General features: G+C 48.8%; 1 protein-coding gene across 2 annotated transcripts in view; it reads left to right on the forward strand.

The window, feature by feature from the left end:
* The window catches only part of LRIG1 (leucine rich repeats and immunoglobulin like domains 1), a 117,960-nt gene that overhangs the window by 79,824 nt on the left and 16,662 nt on the right, over positions 1-21,474 (forward strand). For both annotated transcript variants that reach the window (XM_053598513.1, XM_053598514.1), the window contains exons 4-11: positions 1,079-1,216; positions 3,822-3,965; positions 5,406-5,549; positions 8,549-8,692; positions 11,335-11,478; positions 13,803-13,883; positions 19,728-19,799; positions 20,587-20,658. In XM_053598513.1, coding sequence (XP_053454488.1) covers positions 1,079-1,216; positions 3,822-3,965; positions 5,406-5,549; positions 8,549-8,692; positions 11,335-11,478; positions 13,803-13,883; positions 19,728-19,799; positions 20,587-20,658 — 939 coding nt within the window. The remainder of the gene's footprint in view (positions 1-1,078; positions 1,217-3,821; positions 3,966-5,405; positions 5,550-8,548; positions 8,693-11,334; positions 11,479-13,802; positions 13,884-19,727; positions 19,800-20,586; positions 20,659-21,474) is intronic.

Here is a 21,474-nt window from a genome sequence, read left to right on the forward strand (position 1 = left end):
GCATTCAAGAATGCTTTGATTGGCCGGAGATGCTGACACTGTTGGCGCAGAACTGGTCAGAGTATGAGTGCCTGAGACCCAGAGGACTAGCGCCACCACCCAGCAGATTCTTAGCTGTCTAAGAATGGAGTCAGGGCTGCGGTGGTTTGAATCTGCCAGGCAGAGCAAAACCCACGACAGGGTGGTTGGGTGCTTCCAGCCTTGGCCGGCATTTGTTGTCTTTCTCCTGGTTCATAACTATCGGTTGGTGGGTTATGGGTTTGACAGAACAAGGATTAAGCAAATAAATTGTGGTAGCATACACCTTTCTTGGGGGATGGTAAACACTCCACTTACCTTAACAATTGCCAGATGCTTCAGTGCAGTTTCAGGTTGGACTGTCCAGGCCCCTGAAATTGAGGGTTGTGGCCCCCATTTCCCAGATGAGGAAACCAAGGCGCATGAAGCTTTTCAGCGCAAAGAGTTAGAAGGTTCAGCAAATTCAATTCCAATTAAACCCAGCAGTAAGCTCTTTGCCTTTTAAAATTGTTAGGATTTTAGCATCTTTTTTTTTTTTTTTTTTTTATCCTTTGTGTCTCTGTGCCTGGTACATGGTAGGTGCCGATAAAATGTGTGAAATGAGGTGTTAAGTTGGATTAATTTGGGCTTAGATGCCTACACTCTTTCAAGTTATGGGGTGGCTTGAGGCAGAAGTTTCTAGATGAGCATGGGTTTGGAGCTGTCCGACTGTGCTGGGCATGTCCCTTATGGCACATACTTCATTGGGTTCTGGTCACATCATGCTGGTCTTGCATATCACCACTATGTTCTTGCCATTGAGAAGAGCAGCCTAGGCATAGAACTTTGACAGACAAACCTGTTCCACTCAAGAAAAACCATTATTCTATCTAGCACCCAGCCAGCCAGTAACAACTTGATAGGCAGATGAATAGGAGATAGCATTTTAAAAGTATCACTATACTTGCAGTTTTATGAAAGTGCAAAACAACTAGGAGAAAAGTGTCTAAAAGAACTGATGTTTCTTGTGGTTTCTTTGCAAAAATAAATGCTCAGAGTTACCTCTCTCGGTATCTTTCAGACAACACAATAAGATTCGCAGTGTGGAGGGGAGTCAGCTGAAAGCTTACCTTTCCTTGGAAGTGTTGGATCTGAGTTCAAACAACATCACAGAAGTCCGGAGTTCCTGCTTTCCACATGGACTGCTGCTAAAGGAGCTGTAAGTACCACTGTTCTGCCGGCTTGCTGTCTGGATGCAGAGTAGATGTTTCCTTCTCTTCTTACCTGTGACTTGGCCGGGCCAGTGTGGTGCAGACCTGCTTCCCTCAGCAGTGCAAAGGGCAGGGCCGCACGGCCCATTTTCTTCTGTGTGCTATTTATGGAGCATTTATAGATCCTGCAGCATTATTCTGATTACAGACTGATGAGGAAGATGAGGCGGGGGAGGTTAATTAGCCTGTCCAGGGGACTCACTGCTAGAAGAAGAGGGTCTAGGACTTAAATACAGATCTATCCTGCCCACAAAGCCTGTTTTCTTTCCTGTTCCCTAGACTGCCTCCCAGGAAAGCTTCCAGAGAAGATTAGGGGGTAGACAGAAGACCCTACCCTAGAGGGAGACTACTCTAACAAGGCTTACCTTGTCAGTTCTGGTCTTGCACTATTAAGACAAGTCATTGGGTTTCTTGGGGGATGATAGTTACTCTATTCTGTAGACTTTTAGCACCTTTTAGAATTTTTTGTCTGTTTCTCTTTTACCCAGTGTTAATGCCACATCTCACATACCTCCTATGGGTGGTAGGAAGGAAAAAAAGTTAAAACCTATTTAATCTACTTCTTGTTAGTACGAAAATACTGCTACTGGGAAAGGAACTGAAAATTCAAGCTAAAGAGGCATTTTCCAGTCCCTGCATTACTACTGCTACAGAGCAATTTTGGAAATTATTTGCAAGGCTCATTCAGGGGTCCCTGAAAAGATCAGCTTGGCATACAGAATTTCCAAGTAAGGACCCCAAGGAGAGGAGTGATTTCTTTCTTAGGCTGCATCGTGATGCCAGAATGGGAATAGGAGGCCCTGGCTGTAATGAAGCTCCAATGGGTCTTTTGAAAGGTGTCCCCAGCTGCCACCTGCCTGCTTAGGATGAGAAACCACAACTGCTAAACTGAATTGCACGGACCTTCTGTCCCTGCATGAAAGCAGGAGGGACTTTCTATTTTGGCAGCTATGGGCTGGTATATCTTCATCACTCAGGCTGTTCTTTAATCCAGAGTGTTAAGAACAAACAGTCCAGCCCGATGTGCAAAGAATCCTCATGTGCCCTGTCCTGGGTCATTGCCTAATGTAGAGACGAAAAGTACCTTGTTCCTTTCTACTCTCGGTAGGAGAAAATGTCCCTGGTCTTTCTCCTTTCCTTTTAGTCTCCGCCCCGTCCCCCAAAAAGGGTGAGGCAGAAGGAGAAGTGTTGTGGGGAGAAGTAACTTCACCTAGGAATACCATATTGTTCCTTTTGTTTTTATTACTTGGTAATAATTTGCATGCAAAGAGAAGCACAGATCTGAGCTGTACACGTCACTGTGTTCTGAGGAACAGGGTCTGCCTTTCTGTGCTGTGGCAGCAGATGCCCTGACATTTGTCACCCCATAAGTGGAAGCACACGAAGTGTTGCTTGTTTTCTAAAGGGATTCTCCACAGGTCTCTAACTAGAGTGTGTCTTTGAGGCATTTAAAATGTTTTAAATGGGCCAGGCATGGTGGCTCACACCTGTAATGTGTGAGCCTCACACCTGGGAGGCCAGGACAGATGGATTGCTTGAGTTCAGGAGTTTGAGACCAGCCTGAGCAAGAGTAAGACCCTCATTTCTGCTAAAATAGAAAAACCAGCTGTGGCAGATGCCTGTAGTCCCAGCTACTTGGGAGGCTGAGGCAGGATTACTTGAGCCCAAGAGTTGGAGGTTGCTGTGAGCTATGATGATGACACAGCACTCTACCTGGGGTGACAGAGTGAGACTCTGTCTCAAAATAAATAAATTAATTAAATTTTTCACTTCATTTCATTTCATTTCATTCCATTCCATTTTTATTTTTTATTTTTTGAGACAGAGTCTTACTCTGTCACCCTCAGTAGAGTGCCGCCATGGCTCACAGAACGTCAAACTCTTGGGCTTAAGCGATTCTCTTATCTCAGCCTCCCAAGTAGCTCGGACTATTAGGCGCCCACCACAATGCCCAGCTATATTTTTATTGCAGTTGTCATTGTTTAGCTGGCCCTGGGTGGGTTCAAACCCGCCAGCCTCGGTGTATGTGGCCAGTGCCTTACCCACCGAGCTACGGGCATCACCAACTTAATTAAATTTTAAATGGATTGGTTATACATATGTATTATGTAATTCATACAGTGAGACCCACTTCAAAATTAAAGTCTGTTTCCCCAAATTATTAGGTAGACTCTGTCCTGGCCTCTCGATTGATTTCCTGCTTTCTAGGACCCTCCTCATCAACCTTTGGCAGAGTGGTGAGGAAGGACTCCTGCAGGTGGCTCCTGAGGCAGGGCTGGGGTGGGGGTGATTAGGGGGAGGTGTTTGGCGTTCTCTCCCAGCCTGTTGGGGTGGCCCAGCAGCCGCAGGTGTAATATACTGAAGGGAGCTGGCATCCCAGCCTGAACTGCACAGTCCTGACTCCTGCGCTGCTCCGGCTTCCCCTGTGGAAGCCTTCCCTCTGGGTGTGTCTTCCCTTGTTGTCCCACCGAGAGCCAGCCGGGTCTGGTGTCTGTAAGGAAATTAGGAAGGCCTCCTACGGACCACTACATTTTCTTTCCTGAACCATTCCAGCAACCTGGCGAGCAACCGGATTGGCACCCTGGAGTCAGGAGCATTTGATGGTCTGTCACGGTCTCTGCTAACTCTTCGCCTGAGCAAAAACAGGATCACCCAGCTACCTGTAAAAGCATTCAAGTTACCCAGGCTGACACAACTGTGAGTACAGAAATCTGCACCTTAATTAAGGCCAGCCAAACTTTATGGAGGCCGGATTTCCCCAAGGACCTTGTACCAAACTCAACCCCTTCCTCGCCCCTCCCCCCCACCTCCCCCACCCCCACCCTGCCTTGGTATAGCTCGGTATAAACTATCATTAACAGCCCTATGGCAACATCTAATAAAAGCAAATTAGAAGCTGTTCTGGGCTGTTCGTGGGCTAACTTAGATTGCTGCCCAGAAAAAGATGCACCGACTTTATATATGCTTGTCTTCCTTGACATTTTCCAAAATAAGATGAGGATTTCTGCTGACCAGCTGATGGTGGCTAGTGCTTAGGCCGCCTTATATCCTGCCATTCCCAAGATATATATTTTTTTCAAAAAGGATTTATTTGTTTAATTTTTTCATGATCAAGACTGAGTGCCCTCCTAGACATACACAGCTTTGGATTCAAGAAAAGCTCTATTAACCAGAACTTGATGAAGGTCTTTCTTTTTTTACCTCTTCTGTTTTTTTTTTTTGGGTTTTATTGTGTGTGTCCTCTTTTTATCAGAAGAGCATATTTCAGGAAAATAAGCCAATATTGGAAATTTGATCAAAACAGAGCAAAACAATCATGGAGGATGGCAACAAGACGGGGTGCACCTCGGCCCTTTCCCGCCTGTCTTCTCCTCCTGATGGTGACTCCTGGGCTCTGCTCTTTCTAGACCGAGGAGATGGGCTCATTGACAACAGGATGAGACAGTGCCCAAATATTTGGGGAAAATCAGGGGCTTTCTGGTTAGCCCTATGTTCTCCCTGCCCTCCCCAGGGTTGCTAAGGACCCATCCCACCCTGTTTTATGACATCTCCTGGTTAACTGAGGCTTTGTCATGCCAGGGCTAGAAGCCGAATGTGTATGCTTTCTGGGTGTCTCTCCCCCACCCCTACACGCAGTAATTTCTCCCCATACATAGAGATGGTGTGAAAGGCCCCAAGTAGGACATGTTATTGCCATTTGATACACAGTGGTTAGGCTTTTCCTGGGTCCAGACATCTGGTGTGGATTTCTGTTGCTGAGCTAAGAGACACCTCACCTAAGATGTCCATCTCCTGAGTCAGACCCACGTCCTCACTGCACAGTCATGGATGGCATAGTGCTACCAGGGAGGAACAAAAGCACATACAAGTTCTGTGCTGGGATCTGCAGGCCTGGCCTCTGAGCTGGCTGCGAGGGTCCTCGTGCCCCTCTTTCACACATTAGTTGTGGGTTGGCAGCATCAGTGCCTCAGTGGCAGGCAGATTTACAGTGGGTGCCCCTTGTGTATTCTGGCTCCCCAGGGACCTCTTCACTGGGATTTCCTATCTGGCTTGGAAACCTAGCCGGACTGTCTGGGAATGGTTGTAGGTGGGGTGTATGCCTGGAATGCTCTAAACCCAATGACTTCATCCCCTTAGGGATCTCAATCGGAATCGGATTCGACTGATCGAGGGCCTCACATTCCAGGGGCTCGATAGTTTAGAGGTCCTGAAGCTTCAGCGGAACAACATCAGCAAGCTGACAGATGGGGCCTTCTGGGGGCTGTCCAAGATGCATGTGCTGTAAGTGTGGGGCCAGGCCCTGGCTTTGCTCTGGAGTGGAGGACCCAGGCATGATTTTTCTGTGCACCATGTGTGTGTGTTTTCATTCAGCTAAGCTCTGGGTGGAGAGTTAGGACACCCAGCCCCTGCTCTGAAGGATCCTTTGGGACTTCAGCTGGCCCCTAGGTGTCCTTGGGGACTGAGTCAAATCTTAGATGCTTTGCTGGCAGATTAGGAAGTCTCTTAGGGGAAGTTTCAGTGGATGAAGTCAGGTAAGTTGGTTGGTGGAGGTGGAGCAGGGAGCCCTTGTGCTGGGCCTACCCCCTGATCCTACCACGGCTACCACCTCCCCTTTTCCTCTGTGAATGTGAACTGCAGAACAGACCCCTCCCCACATCCTCTCCACTCCTACATACCACAGGAAGTTCTTTCTTTCCCCATTTTGGGTTTGTCAGTCTTTCTTGATGTGCAGGTGGGCCAAAAATGTATAGTTCACCCTAGAAGATTTATTTCTGTCTTGTGAGCTAATCAGGACTATGGGTACAGATGTTCAACTTTTATCAAGGGAGCATTCTCTTCAAACCAGATGTGTACAATAGCAGAACGTGCTTGTCTGCCTGTGTAACATAAAACAATAACAAAGAAGCATACTAAAAAGGCAATTACTAATCTTCTCTTTCTAAACATTAAAATTTGTTTATTTCTAATCAGAAGTAATGCATCCTTGTAGTTAAATAAAATCAGAAAGTAAAGAAAAGCCGTCACTGCTTGTCCCTACTCCCTATTCCCCCTTAACCCCAGCTCTCCCAAGAGGCATTCACTTCTGAGCATTTTCCTTTTTGGTTTTTCTGTTTTGTTTTTTTTTTTATTGTTGGGGATTCATTGACGGTACAATAAGCCAGGTTACACTGATTGCATTTGTTAGGTAAAGTCCCTCTTGCAATCATGTCTTGCTCCCAGAAGGTGTGGCACACACCAAGGCCCCAACCCTCTCCCTCCTTCCCTCTCTCTGTTTTTCTCTTCCCCCCCACCCCCCTAACCTTAATGGTTTTTCTGTTTTTAATCTCACTGGTTGTTACTTCCAAGTCCATATGCTTATACCACTATCTTTACTTGTCAACTTAGGATTTCCTGTTTTAGAGTCAGTGATTTAACTTGAGCAGGACAGCACCCCCATGTCCCCTCCAGCCTGTGCAAATTATATCCTTTATTGATTATCTTTGTAATGAGAATCTCGTAAGTCCTAGGTGTTGTGCTGTGCTCACTGTCAGGCGTCTCTAGGTGACCACCCTTCCCGGGCATACTGTACAGCAAGGATGTGAGCCTGCTGCTGCTGGGCTTCCTGCCGTCCTCCTCCTCTGCCCTTGGCTGGACCTCTGCTGTTAATGTATTCAAAACACGTTTAACTTGACGTCCTTAAAACTATCATTTTGGACTTTGAAATCCAGGTGGTCATGTGCTGGATGTGATGAGAATTCTCAGAAGAAAATGGAGTTAGCACCTGCCATTAGTTTTTTGATTTTGTTTTTAAAAGAGAAAGGGTCTCACTTTGTCACCCAGGCTAGAGTACAGGGGCACCATCATAGTTCACTGTAACCTTGAACTCCTGGGCTCAAGAAATCTTCCCATCTCAGCTTCCCAAGTAGCTGGGACTACAGGTGTGTGCCACTATACCTGGCTAATTTTTCTTTTTTTGGGTAGAGATGGTATCTTGCTGTGTTGCCAAGACTAGCCTCTAACTCCTGGCCTCAAGTGATCCCCCAGCCTCCCAAAGTGCTGGGATTATAAGTGTGAGCCAGTGTGCCTGGCATCCATTTGGTTTTTATATTGAAGAAATCTGTACAAATTGGGAGTGATGAGTTGCCTTAGAGCAGCAGTTCTCAACCCGTGGATCGTGACCCCTGTGGGGGTCGAACAACCCTTTCACAGGGGTTGCCTAAGACCATCCTGCATATCAGATATTTACGTTATGATTTATAACAGTAGCAAAATTACAGTTATGAAGTAGCAACAAAAATAATTTTGTGGTTGGGGGTCACCACAACATGAGGAACTGTATTAAAGGGTTGCGGCATTAGGAAGGTTGAGAACCACTGCCCTAGAGATTATTTGTAAATTAAGTGCTTAGTTTTTGAGCAATAGCAGAAAGAAAAAAAAAAAAAAACCCAAAGATTAGTTATTCAAAGTCCTTATAATATTGAACATGGAGCACAATCTGAATTAGTAACCTTTATGAAAGAGTATAATCATCTAGGATAGAGCTCTCGTGGGTGAGCATGTGCTATGCAGTGATGTGGGGTAACACCATACTGCATAAACTTAACTGAGAACTAAGTCCTCAGCCCTGTGCTAAAATCCTGACATGCACTTTATTGCTTCCTTCTCACAGGGGCCCTATGAAGTCAATATTCTTGGTTATCTCCATTTTACAGATGTTCAGGTTTATTTAGCCAGCAAAGTGGCATAACTAGGGATTTAATGCAAGTTGTCTGATCCCTGAGGCAAAGCCAGGTCTTTTGGGACAACAGTCCAGAGTCCAGCCTTGTTAGCCAGGGCTGGGTTTGAATTTGTTCTGGCATCTTTACTGTATTATACTTGCAAAGCTGTGGAGTCTCAGACAGCATTCATCCAGCTGCTCTCAGCTGTTGGTTCCATCTTTCTAGGATGTAGGTGCTAGTCAGAGTTGCCTCCTGTGCTCTCTTCTTTCTGCCCCTTTAATAGGCTTTGCTCTTACTTGTAATGCTTCTGCCTGCTTGTTTGCCTGGTTCTCTGTTGCTTCTAGGATGCTTCCCTTGCACTCTGAGCCTTGTTAGTCTGCCTCGGCACTTCCCGTCATCTGTTGTGATTTGCCTGCCTTCTCTCACTTCTGCGTGTGCACACACACACTCTCCAGCACTCTTACAGCCTCGGTGCTGATCACGGTCTCTGCAGTATCTGATAGAGAGTGTCTACTTATTTGCTGTCTATTCCATGAGTGAGTGAAAGTCCCCTCTTCATCCTGCGTGTGGCTGTCCTTGCAGGCACCTGGAGTACAATAGCCTGCTGGAAGTGAACAGTGGCTCGCTCTATGGCCTCACAGCCCTACACCAGCTTCACCTCAGCAACAACTCCATCTCCCGTATTCACCGTGATGGCTGGAGCTTCTGCCAGAAGCTGCATGAGTTGTAAGTTCCTGGACTGGTTTCGAGTCGCTGCCTGTAGGTCAGAATTCTCCCAAGCCCAGAAAGCTCTAGTCCTGCTCATTCCACAGCAGTGGCAGGGGGGTGGGTTTGGGTGGGAAGAGAGCTCAGAGGAAAGCATGCCAGTAGCCCTATGCTGGACAGAGCATGGATCCCCAAATTATGCCCAGAGCAGGACCCTCAGCAATTTGAGCCGTGAGCCCCTTCCTCATCTCCTCTCTGCTCCCTTTGCTTTCGGATTAGTAGGGGTTACAGGAGCAGCACCCAGGCCCCTGCAGGGGACCTCTGCCCCTCCGGCCAGGCCTTCTTGGGTTTGGAGAAAGTGACTGAGGTAGAGGGCTGTCTTGGGGAAGGATGGCTAAAAGAAGTGTCCACACTGTAGCTATTTTTGAGAGTGACTGTGCTAATGGCCACACCAAATAGCATGCCCTTCTTTAGAGAAAGGAGTTATTTGGTGGGTTTGAAATAGAGAGAGGATCACACAGTGACAGTGGCAAATTATGTGTCCTCAGAGTTTCCACTTCCTTCCTGGAGAAAAGCTGCCCAGGCCCTTGGCACCACCTGCCCAGCCCTCAGTTTGCACTCAGTAGCCTGGCCGTGGAGGCTCCCCAGCGGTTCTGGGTGATGCTCATACTTCCCTCAGAAAGCGTGACCCCTTTGCTCCTTTTAGACGTTTCCAAAGGGGGCATCCAGGTTGGGCCAGAGAACTCCTGGGCTGGCAGTACCCAGGGTCCTGAGATCCTGGTGAGAGACTCTTGAGGGAGGGAGGGAGTGCGTGGCCTTGGCCATCCCTCTGGCCACGGCAGGGTTATCACAGCATTCCAGGGGCACAGTGAACACACAGTCCTCTGATTCTGTCCCATGTTCTAAAGACCAGGTTTTTTTGGGAAGGAAAAAAAAAAAGATTTTCACCGGTTCTTTTAGTTTGATATATTCTAATTTAGTCCAGTAAGGTGTTTTTATTTTTCAAGATAATTTGGGGTGGGTTTTTGCTCTCTCTCTCTCTCTTTTTTTTTTTTTCCTAGGCTTGGCTGTAGGAAAAAATTCACGTGCTAAAGTGAGGGGGGGGGTACCAAGCTTCACCTCAGTCTGTCCTCTCATGGCCTCACCAGGCAAACTCAAGGGAGCGTTTGAGCTGAATGTGAAGCCTTACAGTGTGTTTATTGGTTTTCTGTGTCCCCCCCCCCTCCTTCCCTCCTCCTCCTCTTTCTTTCTCACATATACACATATGGAGCCCACACGGGCCTAGAGGTTATAGTCCATGAATCCATCATTATCTGGTGCAAAACAACAGTAGCTCTGACTCTGTCCCTGGGCTCACTGCCCTTGGGTTTTGTGTGTGTTGGGGTTAACCTTTTGGGGTCATCTGCAGGGCACTGCAGCTGTGCATTTCACGTGGTGTTGGGTGGCTTCAGAGAAGCTGTGTCCTCAGGCTGGGAACCCACCAGTGAGTTCCAAGGACCCCTGGTGTGGCCAGGGCTGGGAGCTGTGGGGAAGAAGGAGAGGTCTTCTAAGTCCCCCAAGCCTGAGCCAGTCCACTTCTCACAGTGAGGAGCAGCCGCTTGCTATGGCCGCCAGAGGGTGTGTGAGACCTTGGTGTCCAGGCAGCAGGTCTTTGAGCTCCCCACTCTGGCTGGTGGGGAACACGAAATTGTCTTCTGCGCCCTTTAGAGGGGGTAGAAAAGGTCATGGAAGGGTGCCTTGGCCAGTCTCAGCGGTTGCCCCATATCCGGGTGACCTTGGAGCCAGATTTAGGATTGCCTTCCAGTGTGTGTTTCCTGCCCCTCCTGTAAGCTAAATGCTTTAATTGCGGTGAGGATGTAATTTTGTACTCTTGCCAGGACTTTGGGACTGACAGACACCATGACGTATTTGTCTAGGAGACAAACAATGTTGGTCCTCATCACCTTTAAAAACTCAGTTAATCTTCTCTGAATTTATTTTCCTTCTTCCTGCCCCAGCCCAGATTCCCCAGTTTTCAATAATAGGTGACCAGTATGTCAAGTGACCAACCCAGGGCTATCCCAAATGTGGCAATACTGGGAGGGAGGTTGGATTCTGACACTCAGGCAACATGTGTCATTTTTTCTGTTTCCAGCAGGGTCATGCTCAGAGGTGACCTGGGGTACAGGGCACCTGGGCCGGGGAGCCTGCAGTCCTAGCTAAAGTGGGAGGTGTTAGTGTGGCTTCCCAGGCAGGGGCCAGTGGTGCCTTCTGCTGGCTAATGCCCAGAGTAATGGGGGCTCCCTGGCTCGCTGTCAGAACCCACAGTCCAGAATCTCAGGCTTTTGCCATGGGAGGTCTTTGTGGGTTGATCAAGACCAGCCGTGAACACAAGCATGTGGAATCCTCACAGATGAATGGACACCCTTGTGTCTGTGACCTCCATGACCACTCTGGAGTCAGACTAGATAGATGTTGGGCCCTGATGAGTTTCTAGCTATGTGACCACTGACTCCTTTGGCATTTCTGTGGGAGTGTGCGTGCATGTATGTGTTTGTGCTTGTGTGGACATCCCTTTCCCACTGAGACCTGGCTGGCTATGGCTCAGCGTTCAGGAGGGGAGAGCAGGCAGATGTGGCCGGGTGGTGACGTTGCCTCTTCGACCTCCTCCCCACCCCCTCTAGGGTATTGTCCTTCAACAACCTGACACGGCTGGATGAGGAGAGCCTGGCGGAGCTGAACAGCCTGAGTGTACTGCGCCTCAGCCACAATGCCATCAGCCACATTGCAGAAGGCGCCTTCAAGGGACTCAGGAACCTGCGAGTCTTGTATGTCTTTCACTCTTGACAGAACAAAGGGTCCCTGGTAGGGAGAACACAGTGGGGAAAACCAGCTGCTTTGGTGAAGTCCATTCTCATTGGCTATGAGTCAGAATTGGATCCAAAGCTGACTTGTTATATATGCAGTCTCAAACTTTATAATCAAGAGAAAAATAACTGGTTAAACAGAAAAATCTCTTCTATCCCCCAGAGTGGTACCAGATAAATTATTATCAAGTGCTAACTCCCACACTGTGCCGAGCAGGTCGCCATGCTACCCCTGTTGTCAGGAAAAGCTTCCCTGCCCTGAGTATCTGAAGCATGGGACAGCAGCTGTGGGGTCATTTTTTCCAATCTGGAGTCTTCCAGTTGCGACTTCCATTTTTAAGTCTCAAATATTTTTTCTCCAAGCTGAGTGAACATTTCAGTTCCTCTTTTGGTCCCAGCACTTGATCTTCAGCATGCCCTGCATCCTTGTTCCAGAAGAGGGTACTTAGGGAATCAGAGTCTTCACACCCCCCATTAGGGGTTGTTTAACAAAGCCAAGGTGATAATGCCATTTCCCTGTAAATTTCTACTGAGGTGGGGGTGACAGAAGTTGCTGCAGGATGCTTTTCTGGGACTTCTATAAATCTCTTCCATTGTTGGCCTCTGGGAACTTCCAGGGAGCTATTAGCATAAAGCCCCCCAAGAGGTAGTAGAGACAGTGGCAGTGGGCTCAGAGGCTACCTTCCCAGGCATATGGCAGAGAGAAAGGCTTCTGCACTTGCACCTGGCAGTCGGCTTTAATGCAGAGCCATTGTTTGGAGCGTGAGAGAGTGGGAAGCCAAGCTATTCAAGCAGGGTCAGCCTGTGAACCCTCTCAGGACCTGAATAACAAGGCTGGGAACATTCAGACTGAGTGGCCAGAAAGAAGAGAAAAACTTTGGCCGCCAGGACTAGGAGCAGGGAGACAGGCACACAAAGCCTCAGGCCTGGGTCCCTGGGTCCCTGGTTTTTTCAGTAGAAAGATAATAGGGAGGAACCCACTGAAAGAATTCCCTTCCAGAAGCAAAATCTTAGCTCTGGGCTTCCTGCTATAAAGTAAAGGTCAAAGCAAGCATTTATTTCCCTCTTCAGTCAGAGCTCCCCTCCCTTCCCACGGGCAGCATGGAGTCTTTCTGAAGGTTCTCACAGGGGCTAAGAGCAGCATCTCTTTCTGTTCCTGCCCCCCCGTCTGTAGGAGCTTGAGACAGGAAAGTTTAGGAACCGAGAACCTTGTGGAAATTTGGACCAGCTAGAATGGGGGCCCTGGTCGCCAGGTGTGATGTCTCGCCTGGGCACAGTGACCCGCCCTTGGAAGCTAGGGAGGCTGCTGATTCACTGGCCTTGGGATTTGCATTATTGCAGGGGCCTGGGCTGAGGAGTTGGCCTCATCTCCCCAATCCTGGAGAGTGGGTCACAAGTCTGACTCAGCACCCAGATGTCCTCACTGGCTCCGAGTCAGCGCTCTTCAGGTCTGGGGAGGAGATGAACTCTGGGCTCCAGACTGCTGGCCAGTGCAGAGGGGCCCCAAGAGGGTCTGTGCTGGGGCCTTGTTCTTTACCATTCTTTCCTTTTTTCCGCCATACACTTTCCACAGTTTCTTGTTCAAGTCCAGGGAAGGGATTCTGGTTGGCATGAGAGCAGTCGAGAACCTTAAGGAACTTTTCAGACTGGCGCTCAGTGCCAGGGACCAGATGAATGCTCCCAGGTGGCAGAATACAAACCAGCCTATCTCTGCTACCTCCCTTCCCCAGAACGTGGACTTCTCAGATAGGAAGCAGCAGATGGAGCCCGGGGAAGCTTTGTGTTTGTTTTTTTTTTGAGATGGAGTCTAACTTGTCATCCTTGGTAGAGTGCCGTGGCATCACAGCTTACAGCAACCTCAACTCCTGAGCTTAGCACTTGCCTCAGCCTCCCAAGTAGCTGGGACTATAGGCACCCGCCACAACGCTCGACTATTTTTTGTTGTTGTTGTCGTCGTTGTTTAGCAGGCTCAGGCTGGGTTCAAACCCTCCAGCCCTGGTGTATGAGGCTGGTGCCCTAACCACTGAGCTACAGGCGCCAAGCTGGAAGCTTTATGTTTGAGGATGTGTCAGCTTTGTTGAAAAGTGGAGCAAGTCTGGCCACCCTGGAACCATGTGCAGAACAGGACTTTCCTCCAGGGCCATACTTCTCTCCCTTGTGTTTACAGTTGGGCCTCCAGGCTGCCTCTAGCTGACTGTAGCTTCTACGGGGCAGGCTGGGTGGGTGCCTGGTGCCCCTTTCATGCTCACACTGGACAGTGAGCTTGCTTTCTGTTCTCTTCCCAGGGATCTGGACCATAATGAGATTTCAGGCACAATAGAGGACACGAATGGTGCCTTCACAGGGCTTGACAGCCTCAGTAAGCTGTGAGTATCCCCAGTGTGTAGCTCCATGGTGTGTGAGGACGCTCCTACAGTGCCCCTCACACGTCGCTGTTCCAGGCCCAGACAGAGCAGAGCTGGCTCTGTGTGAATCATTACCTGCCCCCCTACCCCACTGCTACCGTGTAGATGTTTTGTTTGGGAAGAAGAGGCTAAAGACAAGAGCGGGGAACATCCCAGCTCTTTGCTGCCAGGAGCCTCCTTGCTTGCTGCCCTGGGCGTTGGGGCGTTTGGGGCTGAAGACCAGGCATTCAGTGGCCTTGTAGAGCTTCTCTTGGGCTCAGTTTGCAAATGATGTCAAAACAGTTAAACTTGTTGTTGTCCTTTGTACAAAGGAGTCTTGCCCTCTTACTCAATTTCTAGAAGTTGTACGACTTATGTAAAGCTGAGTGGCTTGATGGTATTGAGGCCCTGTCACTGTTTTTGTTGTCAATTATGATCTCAGATGGAAATAGTCACTACAAAGTGTAATAGTAACAGCTATTCTGAATTTAAGGTTTAGGGCCTTTTTGACCCCAGCTCCTAGAACTTGCCATTTATTCCTATGGGCGCATGTCATGTGTATTACATCTTATGATCTCCAGGGATTGTGTGTAGCCTTTTTTTTTTTTTTTATCATTGAGGAAAGAAAAGTAAAGGCATTTTTACTTTTATTTTTTTTTCAAAACTTTATTGAAAAATTGACATCAAAATAGGAGATTGCTGTTGTATTCCTTATAAAACCAAATTTCATTCTCTTGGTAGATTAACTAGAATTACTGAACTTATGATAAGGCTTTTACTTTTACTTTTACTGAGACTACCTAGCTAGCAAGCGGACAGGGTCAAGATTTGTCTGTCTGGCTCTGGAGCCCATGTTCTTTGTCCCTTGGCCTGCCCTGTTTTCTCTGCATCTCACCAGCACTTTTTGCAGATGCCACCTAGGAAACATACAGATGTCTGTATGGTGGGGGAGGGTTTGGAGTAATCACTGTTTTGGAGGCATTGATTGGTGGAGTACAGGATGGACACAGCTGTCTGCCACCATTCAGTTCCCCAGCCCATGCCCGCTGATATGTCAGATGCCCTGATCCATCCTGCAGAGGTGGCAGCCAGGGTCCTGCGGAGTGCAAATACAAAGTAATATTTTGTGAGTCCTAGTAGAACTGGGTGATTTAGGAAAGCCCTCAGTGGGGAGAGCCTTTTTGTATAGTAAATGCTTTTGATGTGTTTTTTCAGAAATGTGGCTTTTCACGCTTTTTATACCAGGAGTGTACTGATCAGGAAAAACCTATTTTGTCTGTCTAAGGATTGCATTTCATCTTGAGCTGCCTGTCCTCTGATGGCACATCAGAAATGGTTATCAGCATTTCTCCTCTTTCTCATCCCTAAAATAATGCACCTCTTCCCTCAACCTCCTGGCCCATTTAACCCAGACACAGCAAGCTTGGAAGAGCTAGGAGCAGCCAAGAGCTGGGGTGCAAACAGTTGTTAGCAAGCTGAGCTTCAGGCTCGGGATGTGGCTGCTGGGTGGAAGCACCTTGGCATAGGCCTCCCCTGACCTTGGCCATGAGTGACTGCTGGGTGAAGGTGGGCAGAGCCAGGTTCTTCGTGGGGCATATCATCCCAGTGGAGCCTGAGCTGTTTTCAGGTATTGTGCTTTTAGGAGACTTCCTTGCCAGAGGAAGGAGGGCCTGCTCTCTGCTCCCAGGTGTTTGTGCCCACTTCCATCTACTGGTCTAGGTTCAGTGAGTCCGTCTGAACCCCAAGAAGTTAGCCCAAACCCATTTTCCTCACATGTTGGTTGACGTGGCCTCCATTAAAGTAGTGTCTCCACCCTGACCCGGTCCAGAGATTCCTGGAAACTTGTTAAAATACAGGGTCTCAAGCCTCATCCCATCCAGCTGAATCAGAACCTTAGGGCTGGAGACTCTGTTTGTGTTTTAAAAAGAGAGAGACACACAGGAGAAACTGGGACAATAACAAGAGTTCCTTAATTTGATTAAATATGTGCTGTCAGTTATTTAAGTGTGATGGCATCACAGTTACATTGCAAAAGAAAAAAATCCTTTTCTTCTGGAATACAAAAGTAGATAATGTGATGACTATGGTTTGGCTTTCAGCTAATCCACCTGTGTTAGGGAACAACCGTGTGTAGCGGCAGAGATGAACAAGTTTGGCACAGTTGGCGAGATGGGCACACGGGGTTCATAAGACTCTTCCGTCTCTCTACAATGTTGTGTGAAAATTTCTGCATTAAAAGGGAACAGAAAAAGTAAATGTCTTCCACATGATCTGGATGTATAGGCCTAGTTATAAACCACTGTGTTTGGCATATCCTAGGTGTGTGGGAGAGAAGGAGGAAGGGAGGACCCAGTGCTGCTTCGGTCCTCTCCCCACCCAGTCTCCTCAGGACATTGCTGGGAAAGCTCTGGGCCACGGCCGTGGCTGGAAAAGCAGCCACAACACTGTATTATCCCACGTCAGTGGCCCAGTGTCAAGTCTGTGGGATCCACTGAGAAGTGGGGCATGTGTCAGCAATGAGAAGGGCTGGCCCCTGAGCTGCCATGTCAGATGCCCTGATCCATCCTGCAGAGGTGGCAGCCAGTGTCCTCTCTGTGGCGAGCTTGAGGGGCCGGTGCTCAGAGGTCTGCCTCTTGAGAAGGGAGAGATTCTTGCCTTCACTGACTTAGTCAAGGATTTGGGGTCCTTTCCACCAGGTAAGAAGCCAGACCTAAGTTGCAGCATCCCGGGAAGGGGAGAAGGAAGACGTAGAGGCTGCTCCAAGAGGCCTGGGCAGGTGCCACCTGCCTGCTCTACCTGCTGAACACACTGACGGGGGCGAGTTCTGTAGGCTGCACCCTCTGAGCAGGGCGAGAATGTCCTAGTCTCCAGCTCCTGCCTTTCTTCTAGTTTGTCTAGGATTCTTATATTAATACCTCTCTGCCCTGGGGCCCATTTCAAAATAGTTATAGGGTTTCTCCATTGGGGGCCTGCGTGGTGCACAGAGTCAGTATGTGACGGGGAAGGGAGGATTTCTGGAGCTCAAATTACAGGCAAAGGAGGAGCAGCAAGTGACTTGTGTGTGTGTAGGTGTCTGCCTGGCTGTCCCTGCTGCCACCGCTCGCTGGTGGCTTTCCTGGGGAGGGGTGGAGTCCCACATAGGGCAGTGTGAGGGACATGTTTGTGTTGGGGGAAGTGTGCAGAACTGGATGAGAAGGCAAAGCCTGGGTGGAGCTGGATTTGCAGAGTGGGATTTGTTGTGGGGGGTTGCATGTGCCCACCTTAGCACTGCCCCAGTGCCTGCCATCACCACATCACACGCTGAGCAGCCTGGGGAGCCCTTGGCTGGGCTGGGGAGGTGGATGGGAGGGTCTGACAGGTGACTCTCCTGGCTTGCTGCCTGCTCTAAGTTGGTGCTGAGGAGACTAGGACAGCTGTCCCTTCCCAGGGAGCCCGGCTGTGGGACAGAAAGAGTGCCCTCTCAGCCCACAGTCACAGCTATCCTTTCTCTTCCCAGCAGGCCTTTACTAGAGCCATCCCGACTGCTGGCCTGAGCTCCTCCCCCAGCCCCAGATGTCTGTTTGGGGAGGGTAAGGACCAATTTAATCCACCAACAGGGTGATTAGCCCCTGCGTAATTGAGAATTTGAGAATTTGTTTTATTGCTATTGTCACCATTAGAAATAACAGCATGCCCTCGTTGTAAAAGAGGTCAGTGTGACTAATATTTAATGGATGAAATAAAGCACAGCTTTTTCCTGGATCTAGTTTATGGGAGATTTCACTGAACAGTTCAATACGTTTTTATTGGGACCTGGAGCCTGTAGTGCCTCGGCCTGGGGGATCTGATTAAGTGTAGAAGTTGGCAGCGGTCTCTGGAGCGCTCGGAGGTTAGTGCCCCATGAGCTGTGATCTGCTGGCTAGTTCTATGGTTGAGGAGCCTAAGTTCACATGGCCACTGGGTTGTCTGTGTGTTTGGTTTGTTTGTCTTAAAATAAGTTTTCAGTAGGAAAGAGGTTGCAGAAAATCGTTTCAGACTGAAATTGTTTGCACATCCATGCAGGCTGCCTCTGAGAGAGAGAAAAGGCTGAAGGGTCTTTGGCCTGTTTGCCCCTTCAGCCTCCAGAGACAGGAAACAGAGCTGGTTTTGTCTAAAGGCTGAACTCAGAGGGGGTACGCTTAAATGAAGGCCCCCAGGAAGGAGTCTGTTTCTGATGAAACAGAGTCAGGAAGCCCCAGCAGTGAGGTGGCCCCCCAGGGTACTACACGGCTGGCAGGCCCTTGGGAGCAGATCGAGCCGGTGTCTCCTTCCGTGGCTCTGGGCCGACATGTGTCTGGGGAGGCAGCCTCCTGCACCTGCCCAGGAGCTCCCCTGAGCCCACTGCAATTAGGATGAAGCTCAGGCGTGTGGTGGGCGAGGCCCAGGCTGCCCTGCCATGTTCGGTTTTCTTCAGGGCTCATATTTCATTTCATTTCTTTTCTTCCTTTCAGGGAGGGGCTGGTGCTTTTTGTCTCCCTTTGTGGGTCCCAGTCTTAATGAGGTTGATAGAGCTGGCTGATTGTCAATGGGCTCCTGGACAAGGCATTCCCAGACTGGTTCTCTGCAGAAGCCTCTCCCCTGCCCACCTGCACCCTGCTGCCCAGTAGGTCCTGTGCTAGACCTGTTGACTCTGAGAATCCCAGGGGTTGGCTCCTAGCAGTCAGTGTCTTAGCCCTTGAGGTAATCCTGACAGACCTTAAAGTTGGTGAGCCCTTTAGGTAATCCTGACAGACCTTAAAGTTGGTGAGTCCCTGTAGCTACTGAGCAGCAGCACTGAGAGTGCTTCCCTGGCAGGCAGCTTCCTGTGCCAGCCAGTCCAGAGGAAGTGCCTTTGAGTTCTCAGAGAACCGAACACAAGGAGAAAAACTTGATTCCCTTTCTTCCCAGCAGCCAGCACACTCTAGGGCCTCCCCATGTAGGGACAAAACTCTCTACATTACACAGCCCCACAGAAGTACTCAGTTCTTCCATGTGTATTACAAGGGACAGACTTAAGTTTCTGAGAAAACTCTAATAGTTACTGCTAAAGTTGGGATTGGAACTGCCTGGAAGCAGGAGCCTCTCCTCATGGGTAGGCAGTCCAGGGAGGTTGTCTTTTGAGGACCAGTCTGTGTGGTATTTGATGAGCCTCAGCCCCATTAACATCATGTAAAATCTGGATCTGGCTCAAGGGGCCAAAGCCCTGGGGCCTTCTCCAGGCCGGGTCAGACAGAGACACAGCTCATTGTACCTGCATGCTGGCTGCCCAACTGCTACACAGCCATCTTGATGAGTACCCATTTTCCTGTCTTCTTCTTACCTCTTTGGGAAACTTTTATCCCCAAAATGTAGGTTTCAGAAGTAGGTGGCAGTTTTAAGTTTGCAGTTTTCCATAGTACCTTCTTTGACTCAGCTTCCTCTCACTGAATCAGTAACTAGTCCCCTGTCTCCTGTGAGGCCATCACAAAACTTTACCCCCACACCCCCTTGGGTGGTCCTTAAAGAGAGGTAGCCCAGGCTGGACAAGATGACTTCCTACTTCACACTGCAGGTCCCTTTTTTAGGCCGAATGGTACATGCAATTCCAGCTTGTCATCACTATTAATTCTAGTAAAGATAAAAGCGTTTCATTTCAGAAAGGGGGAGGGCTCATATCTCAGATCTATAATCTCTGCCTAGATCAGCTTCCCACCTGCCCCTCACTGCACAGCCTTCTCAGGTAGCAGTACCCTAATTGTGTGCTCTCTTTCTCCCAACCCTCCCTCGTCTGTCTCTCTCCTCCCCCTCCCCCCCTGCAAACCCCAATTTCTGGATGTTTGGATACTGCAGGAATCTGTTTGGAAATAAGATCAAGTCCGTGGCTAAGCGAGCATTCTCGGGGCTGGAAGGCCTGGAGCACCTGTGAGTATCTTGCCAGACCCTGCCTAACATGCAGGCTGCCAAGTGCGACTGCCGGGGAAGTCTGCTAGCAATTTAATCGCATCTTTGCAAACCAAGAAACAGGCTATTTGGAAAGGCCAGCTGCTTCCTTCTCATTATAAGTCAGCTTCAACTTTGGCCTTTATTTTGCCTATGCCAGGAACAGTTATAGAACATATGGCCACTTGGTGTGTTCCCAATTAGTACAACTGGTATGTGTATAAATACCTTCCACCCTCCCACCGTGCAGCCTCCTCACTGCACTGGCTCCCTCCTGGGGCCCTGGGCCTTGGCCACTTCTATGGGGCACTTCATCCTGCCCAAGCCTAATACCCTCACAAAAGCAGCTAGACAGTATGACACACACGTGGACTCCGCACGAGCTTTCCTTCTGGGGTGGTTGTTCCTAAGACCTTGGGACGAAGGGGACAAAGCCACCCCGAGACATACATGCTGTTGCCCTTTGGGGCAAATGCCTCTAGTACGTGATTCCTAATTTTATTTCCTCTTTGGATCAAGTTTGACCTTAATTCTATTGTGAAGGTTTTGTGTGTTGATGTGCAGAGTGGGCCTCAACCTGCTTTGATGCTGCCTTTAAGGCTGGCTTGGTTCCAGAGGTGTCCCTGGGCTTGTGTATGAATGAATAACAGCCATCTGCAGTGGAGTTAGGACCCACGGCTGGCTAGGGAGCATGGGTCATCTGTGAAAGCAGTGCCATCCAGGGTTGGACCTGTGGTTTTCATTGTGTGAGTAACATGCTCTGTTTCAGGAACCTTGGAGAGAATGCAATCAGGTCTATCCAGTTTGATGCCTTTGTGAAGATGAAGAATCTTAAGGAGCTGTAAGTACCTGGCTTCTGTGGCTCTAACATGAGTGGAGACTTTAAGTAAGAAACACTTGTAATTGCTTTATTCTCATTTTATGTAAGGCCTGTGATCATTTATAGTACCAATAAGTGTTGTCCTTACAAAAGTGTCCTTACAATAAGTGGGACTTATTCTGGTTCAGGAGTTAGCAAACATCTTCTTAAAGGCCCACACGGTAAACATTTTGGACTTTGTAGGGCCCAGGGTCTCTGTCTTGACTACTCAGCTGTGTTGCTGTAGCAGGAAGCAACCATAAATAATAAACAAGTGAGTGGGGCTGCATGCCCATAGTTGATATTGACAAAAGCAGGTAGTTTGCCAACTACTGTTCTAGGTAGATAATCACCCATTTAATTATGTCAAGGACAAGTTTTTGCCTAAAGTGAAGGCCCTCCATTGGTGAAGAGCTGGCAGGCTGTGAGTAGGGTAGAGACATCAACAGGTGCTCATTGGCATGAGGGTGCCCAGCCCACACCTCTGCAAGGCCCCTGGAAAGGGTCACAGGTAATGGCATCACCCTGGACGTTAACCATGGGCTCTTGGGTGACAAGGTTGGAAGAGCCTACCAATCCGCTGGTCCCTGGCAGAGGAGCTAGTCGAGGTGCACAGGTTGCAACACCCATGTTTCCTTTCTTTTTCCTGGACAAGAATCTGATTCTGTAGCCAGTAAGTTTTAGCTTTTATCAGTTTCCTGACAGTATAGCTAGGTTTTTAGAGGTGCTGACAAAATGGCAGATGCCAGAGGATGGTCTTTGCTTGCTGACCTCATCCCCATGCTGAGGCCAGTGCTG

This window comes from Nycticebus coucang, chromosome 8 (assembly GCF_027406575.1).
Source record: "Nycticebus coucang isolate mNycCou1 chromosome 8, mNycCou1.pri, whole genome shotgun sequence".
NCBI classification, from domain to species: Eukaryota; Metazoa; Chordata; class Mammalia; order Primates; family Lorisidae; genus Nycticebus; species Nycticebus coucang.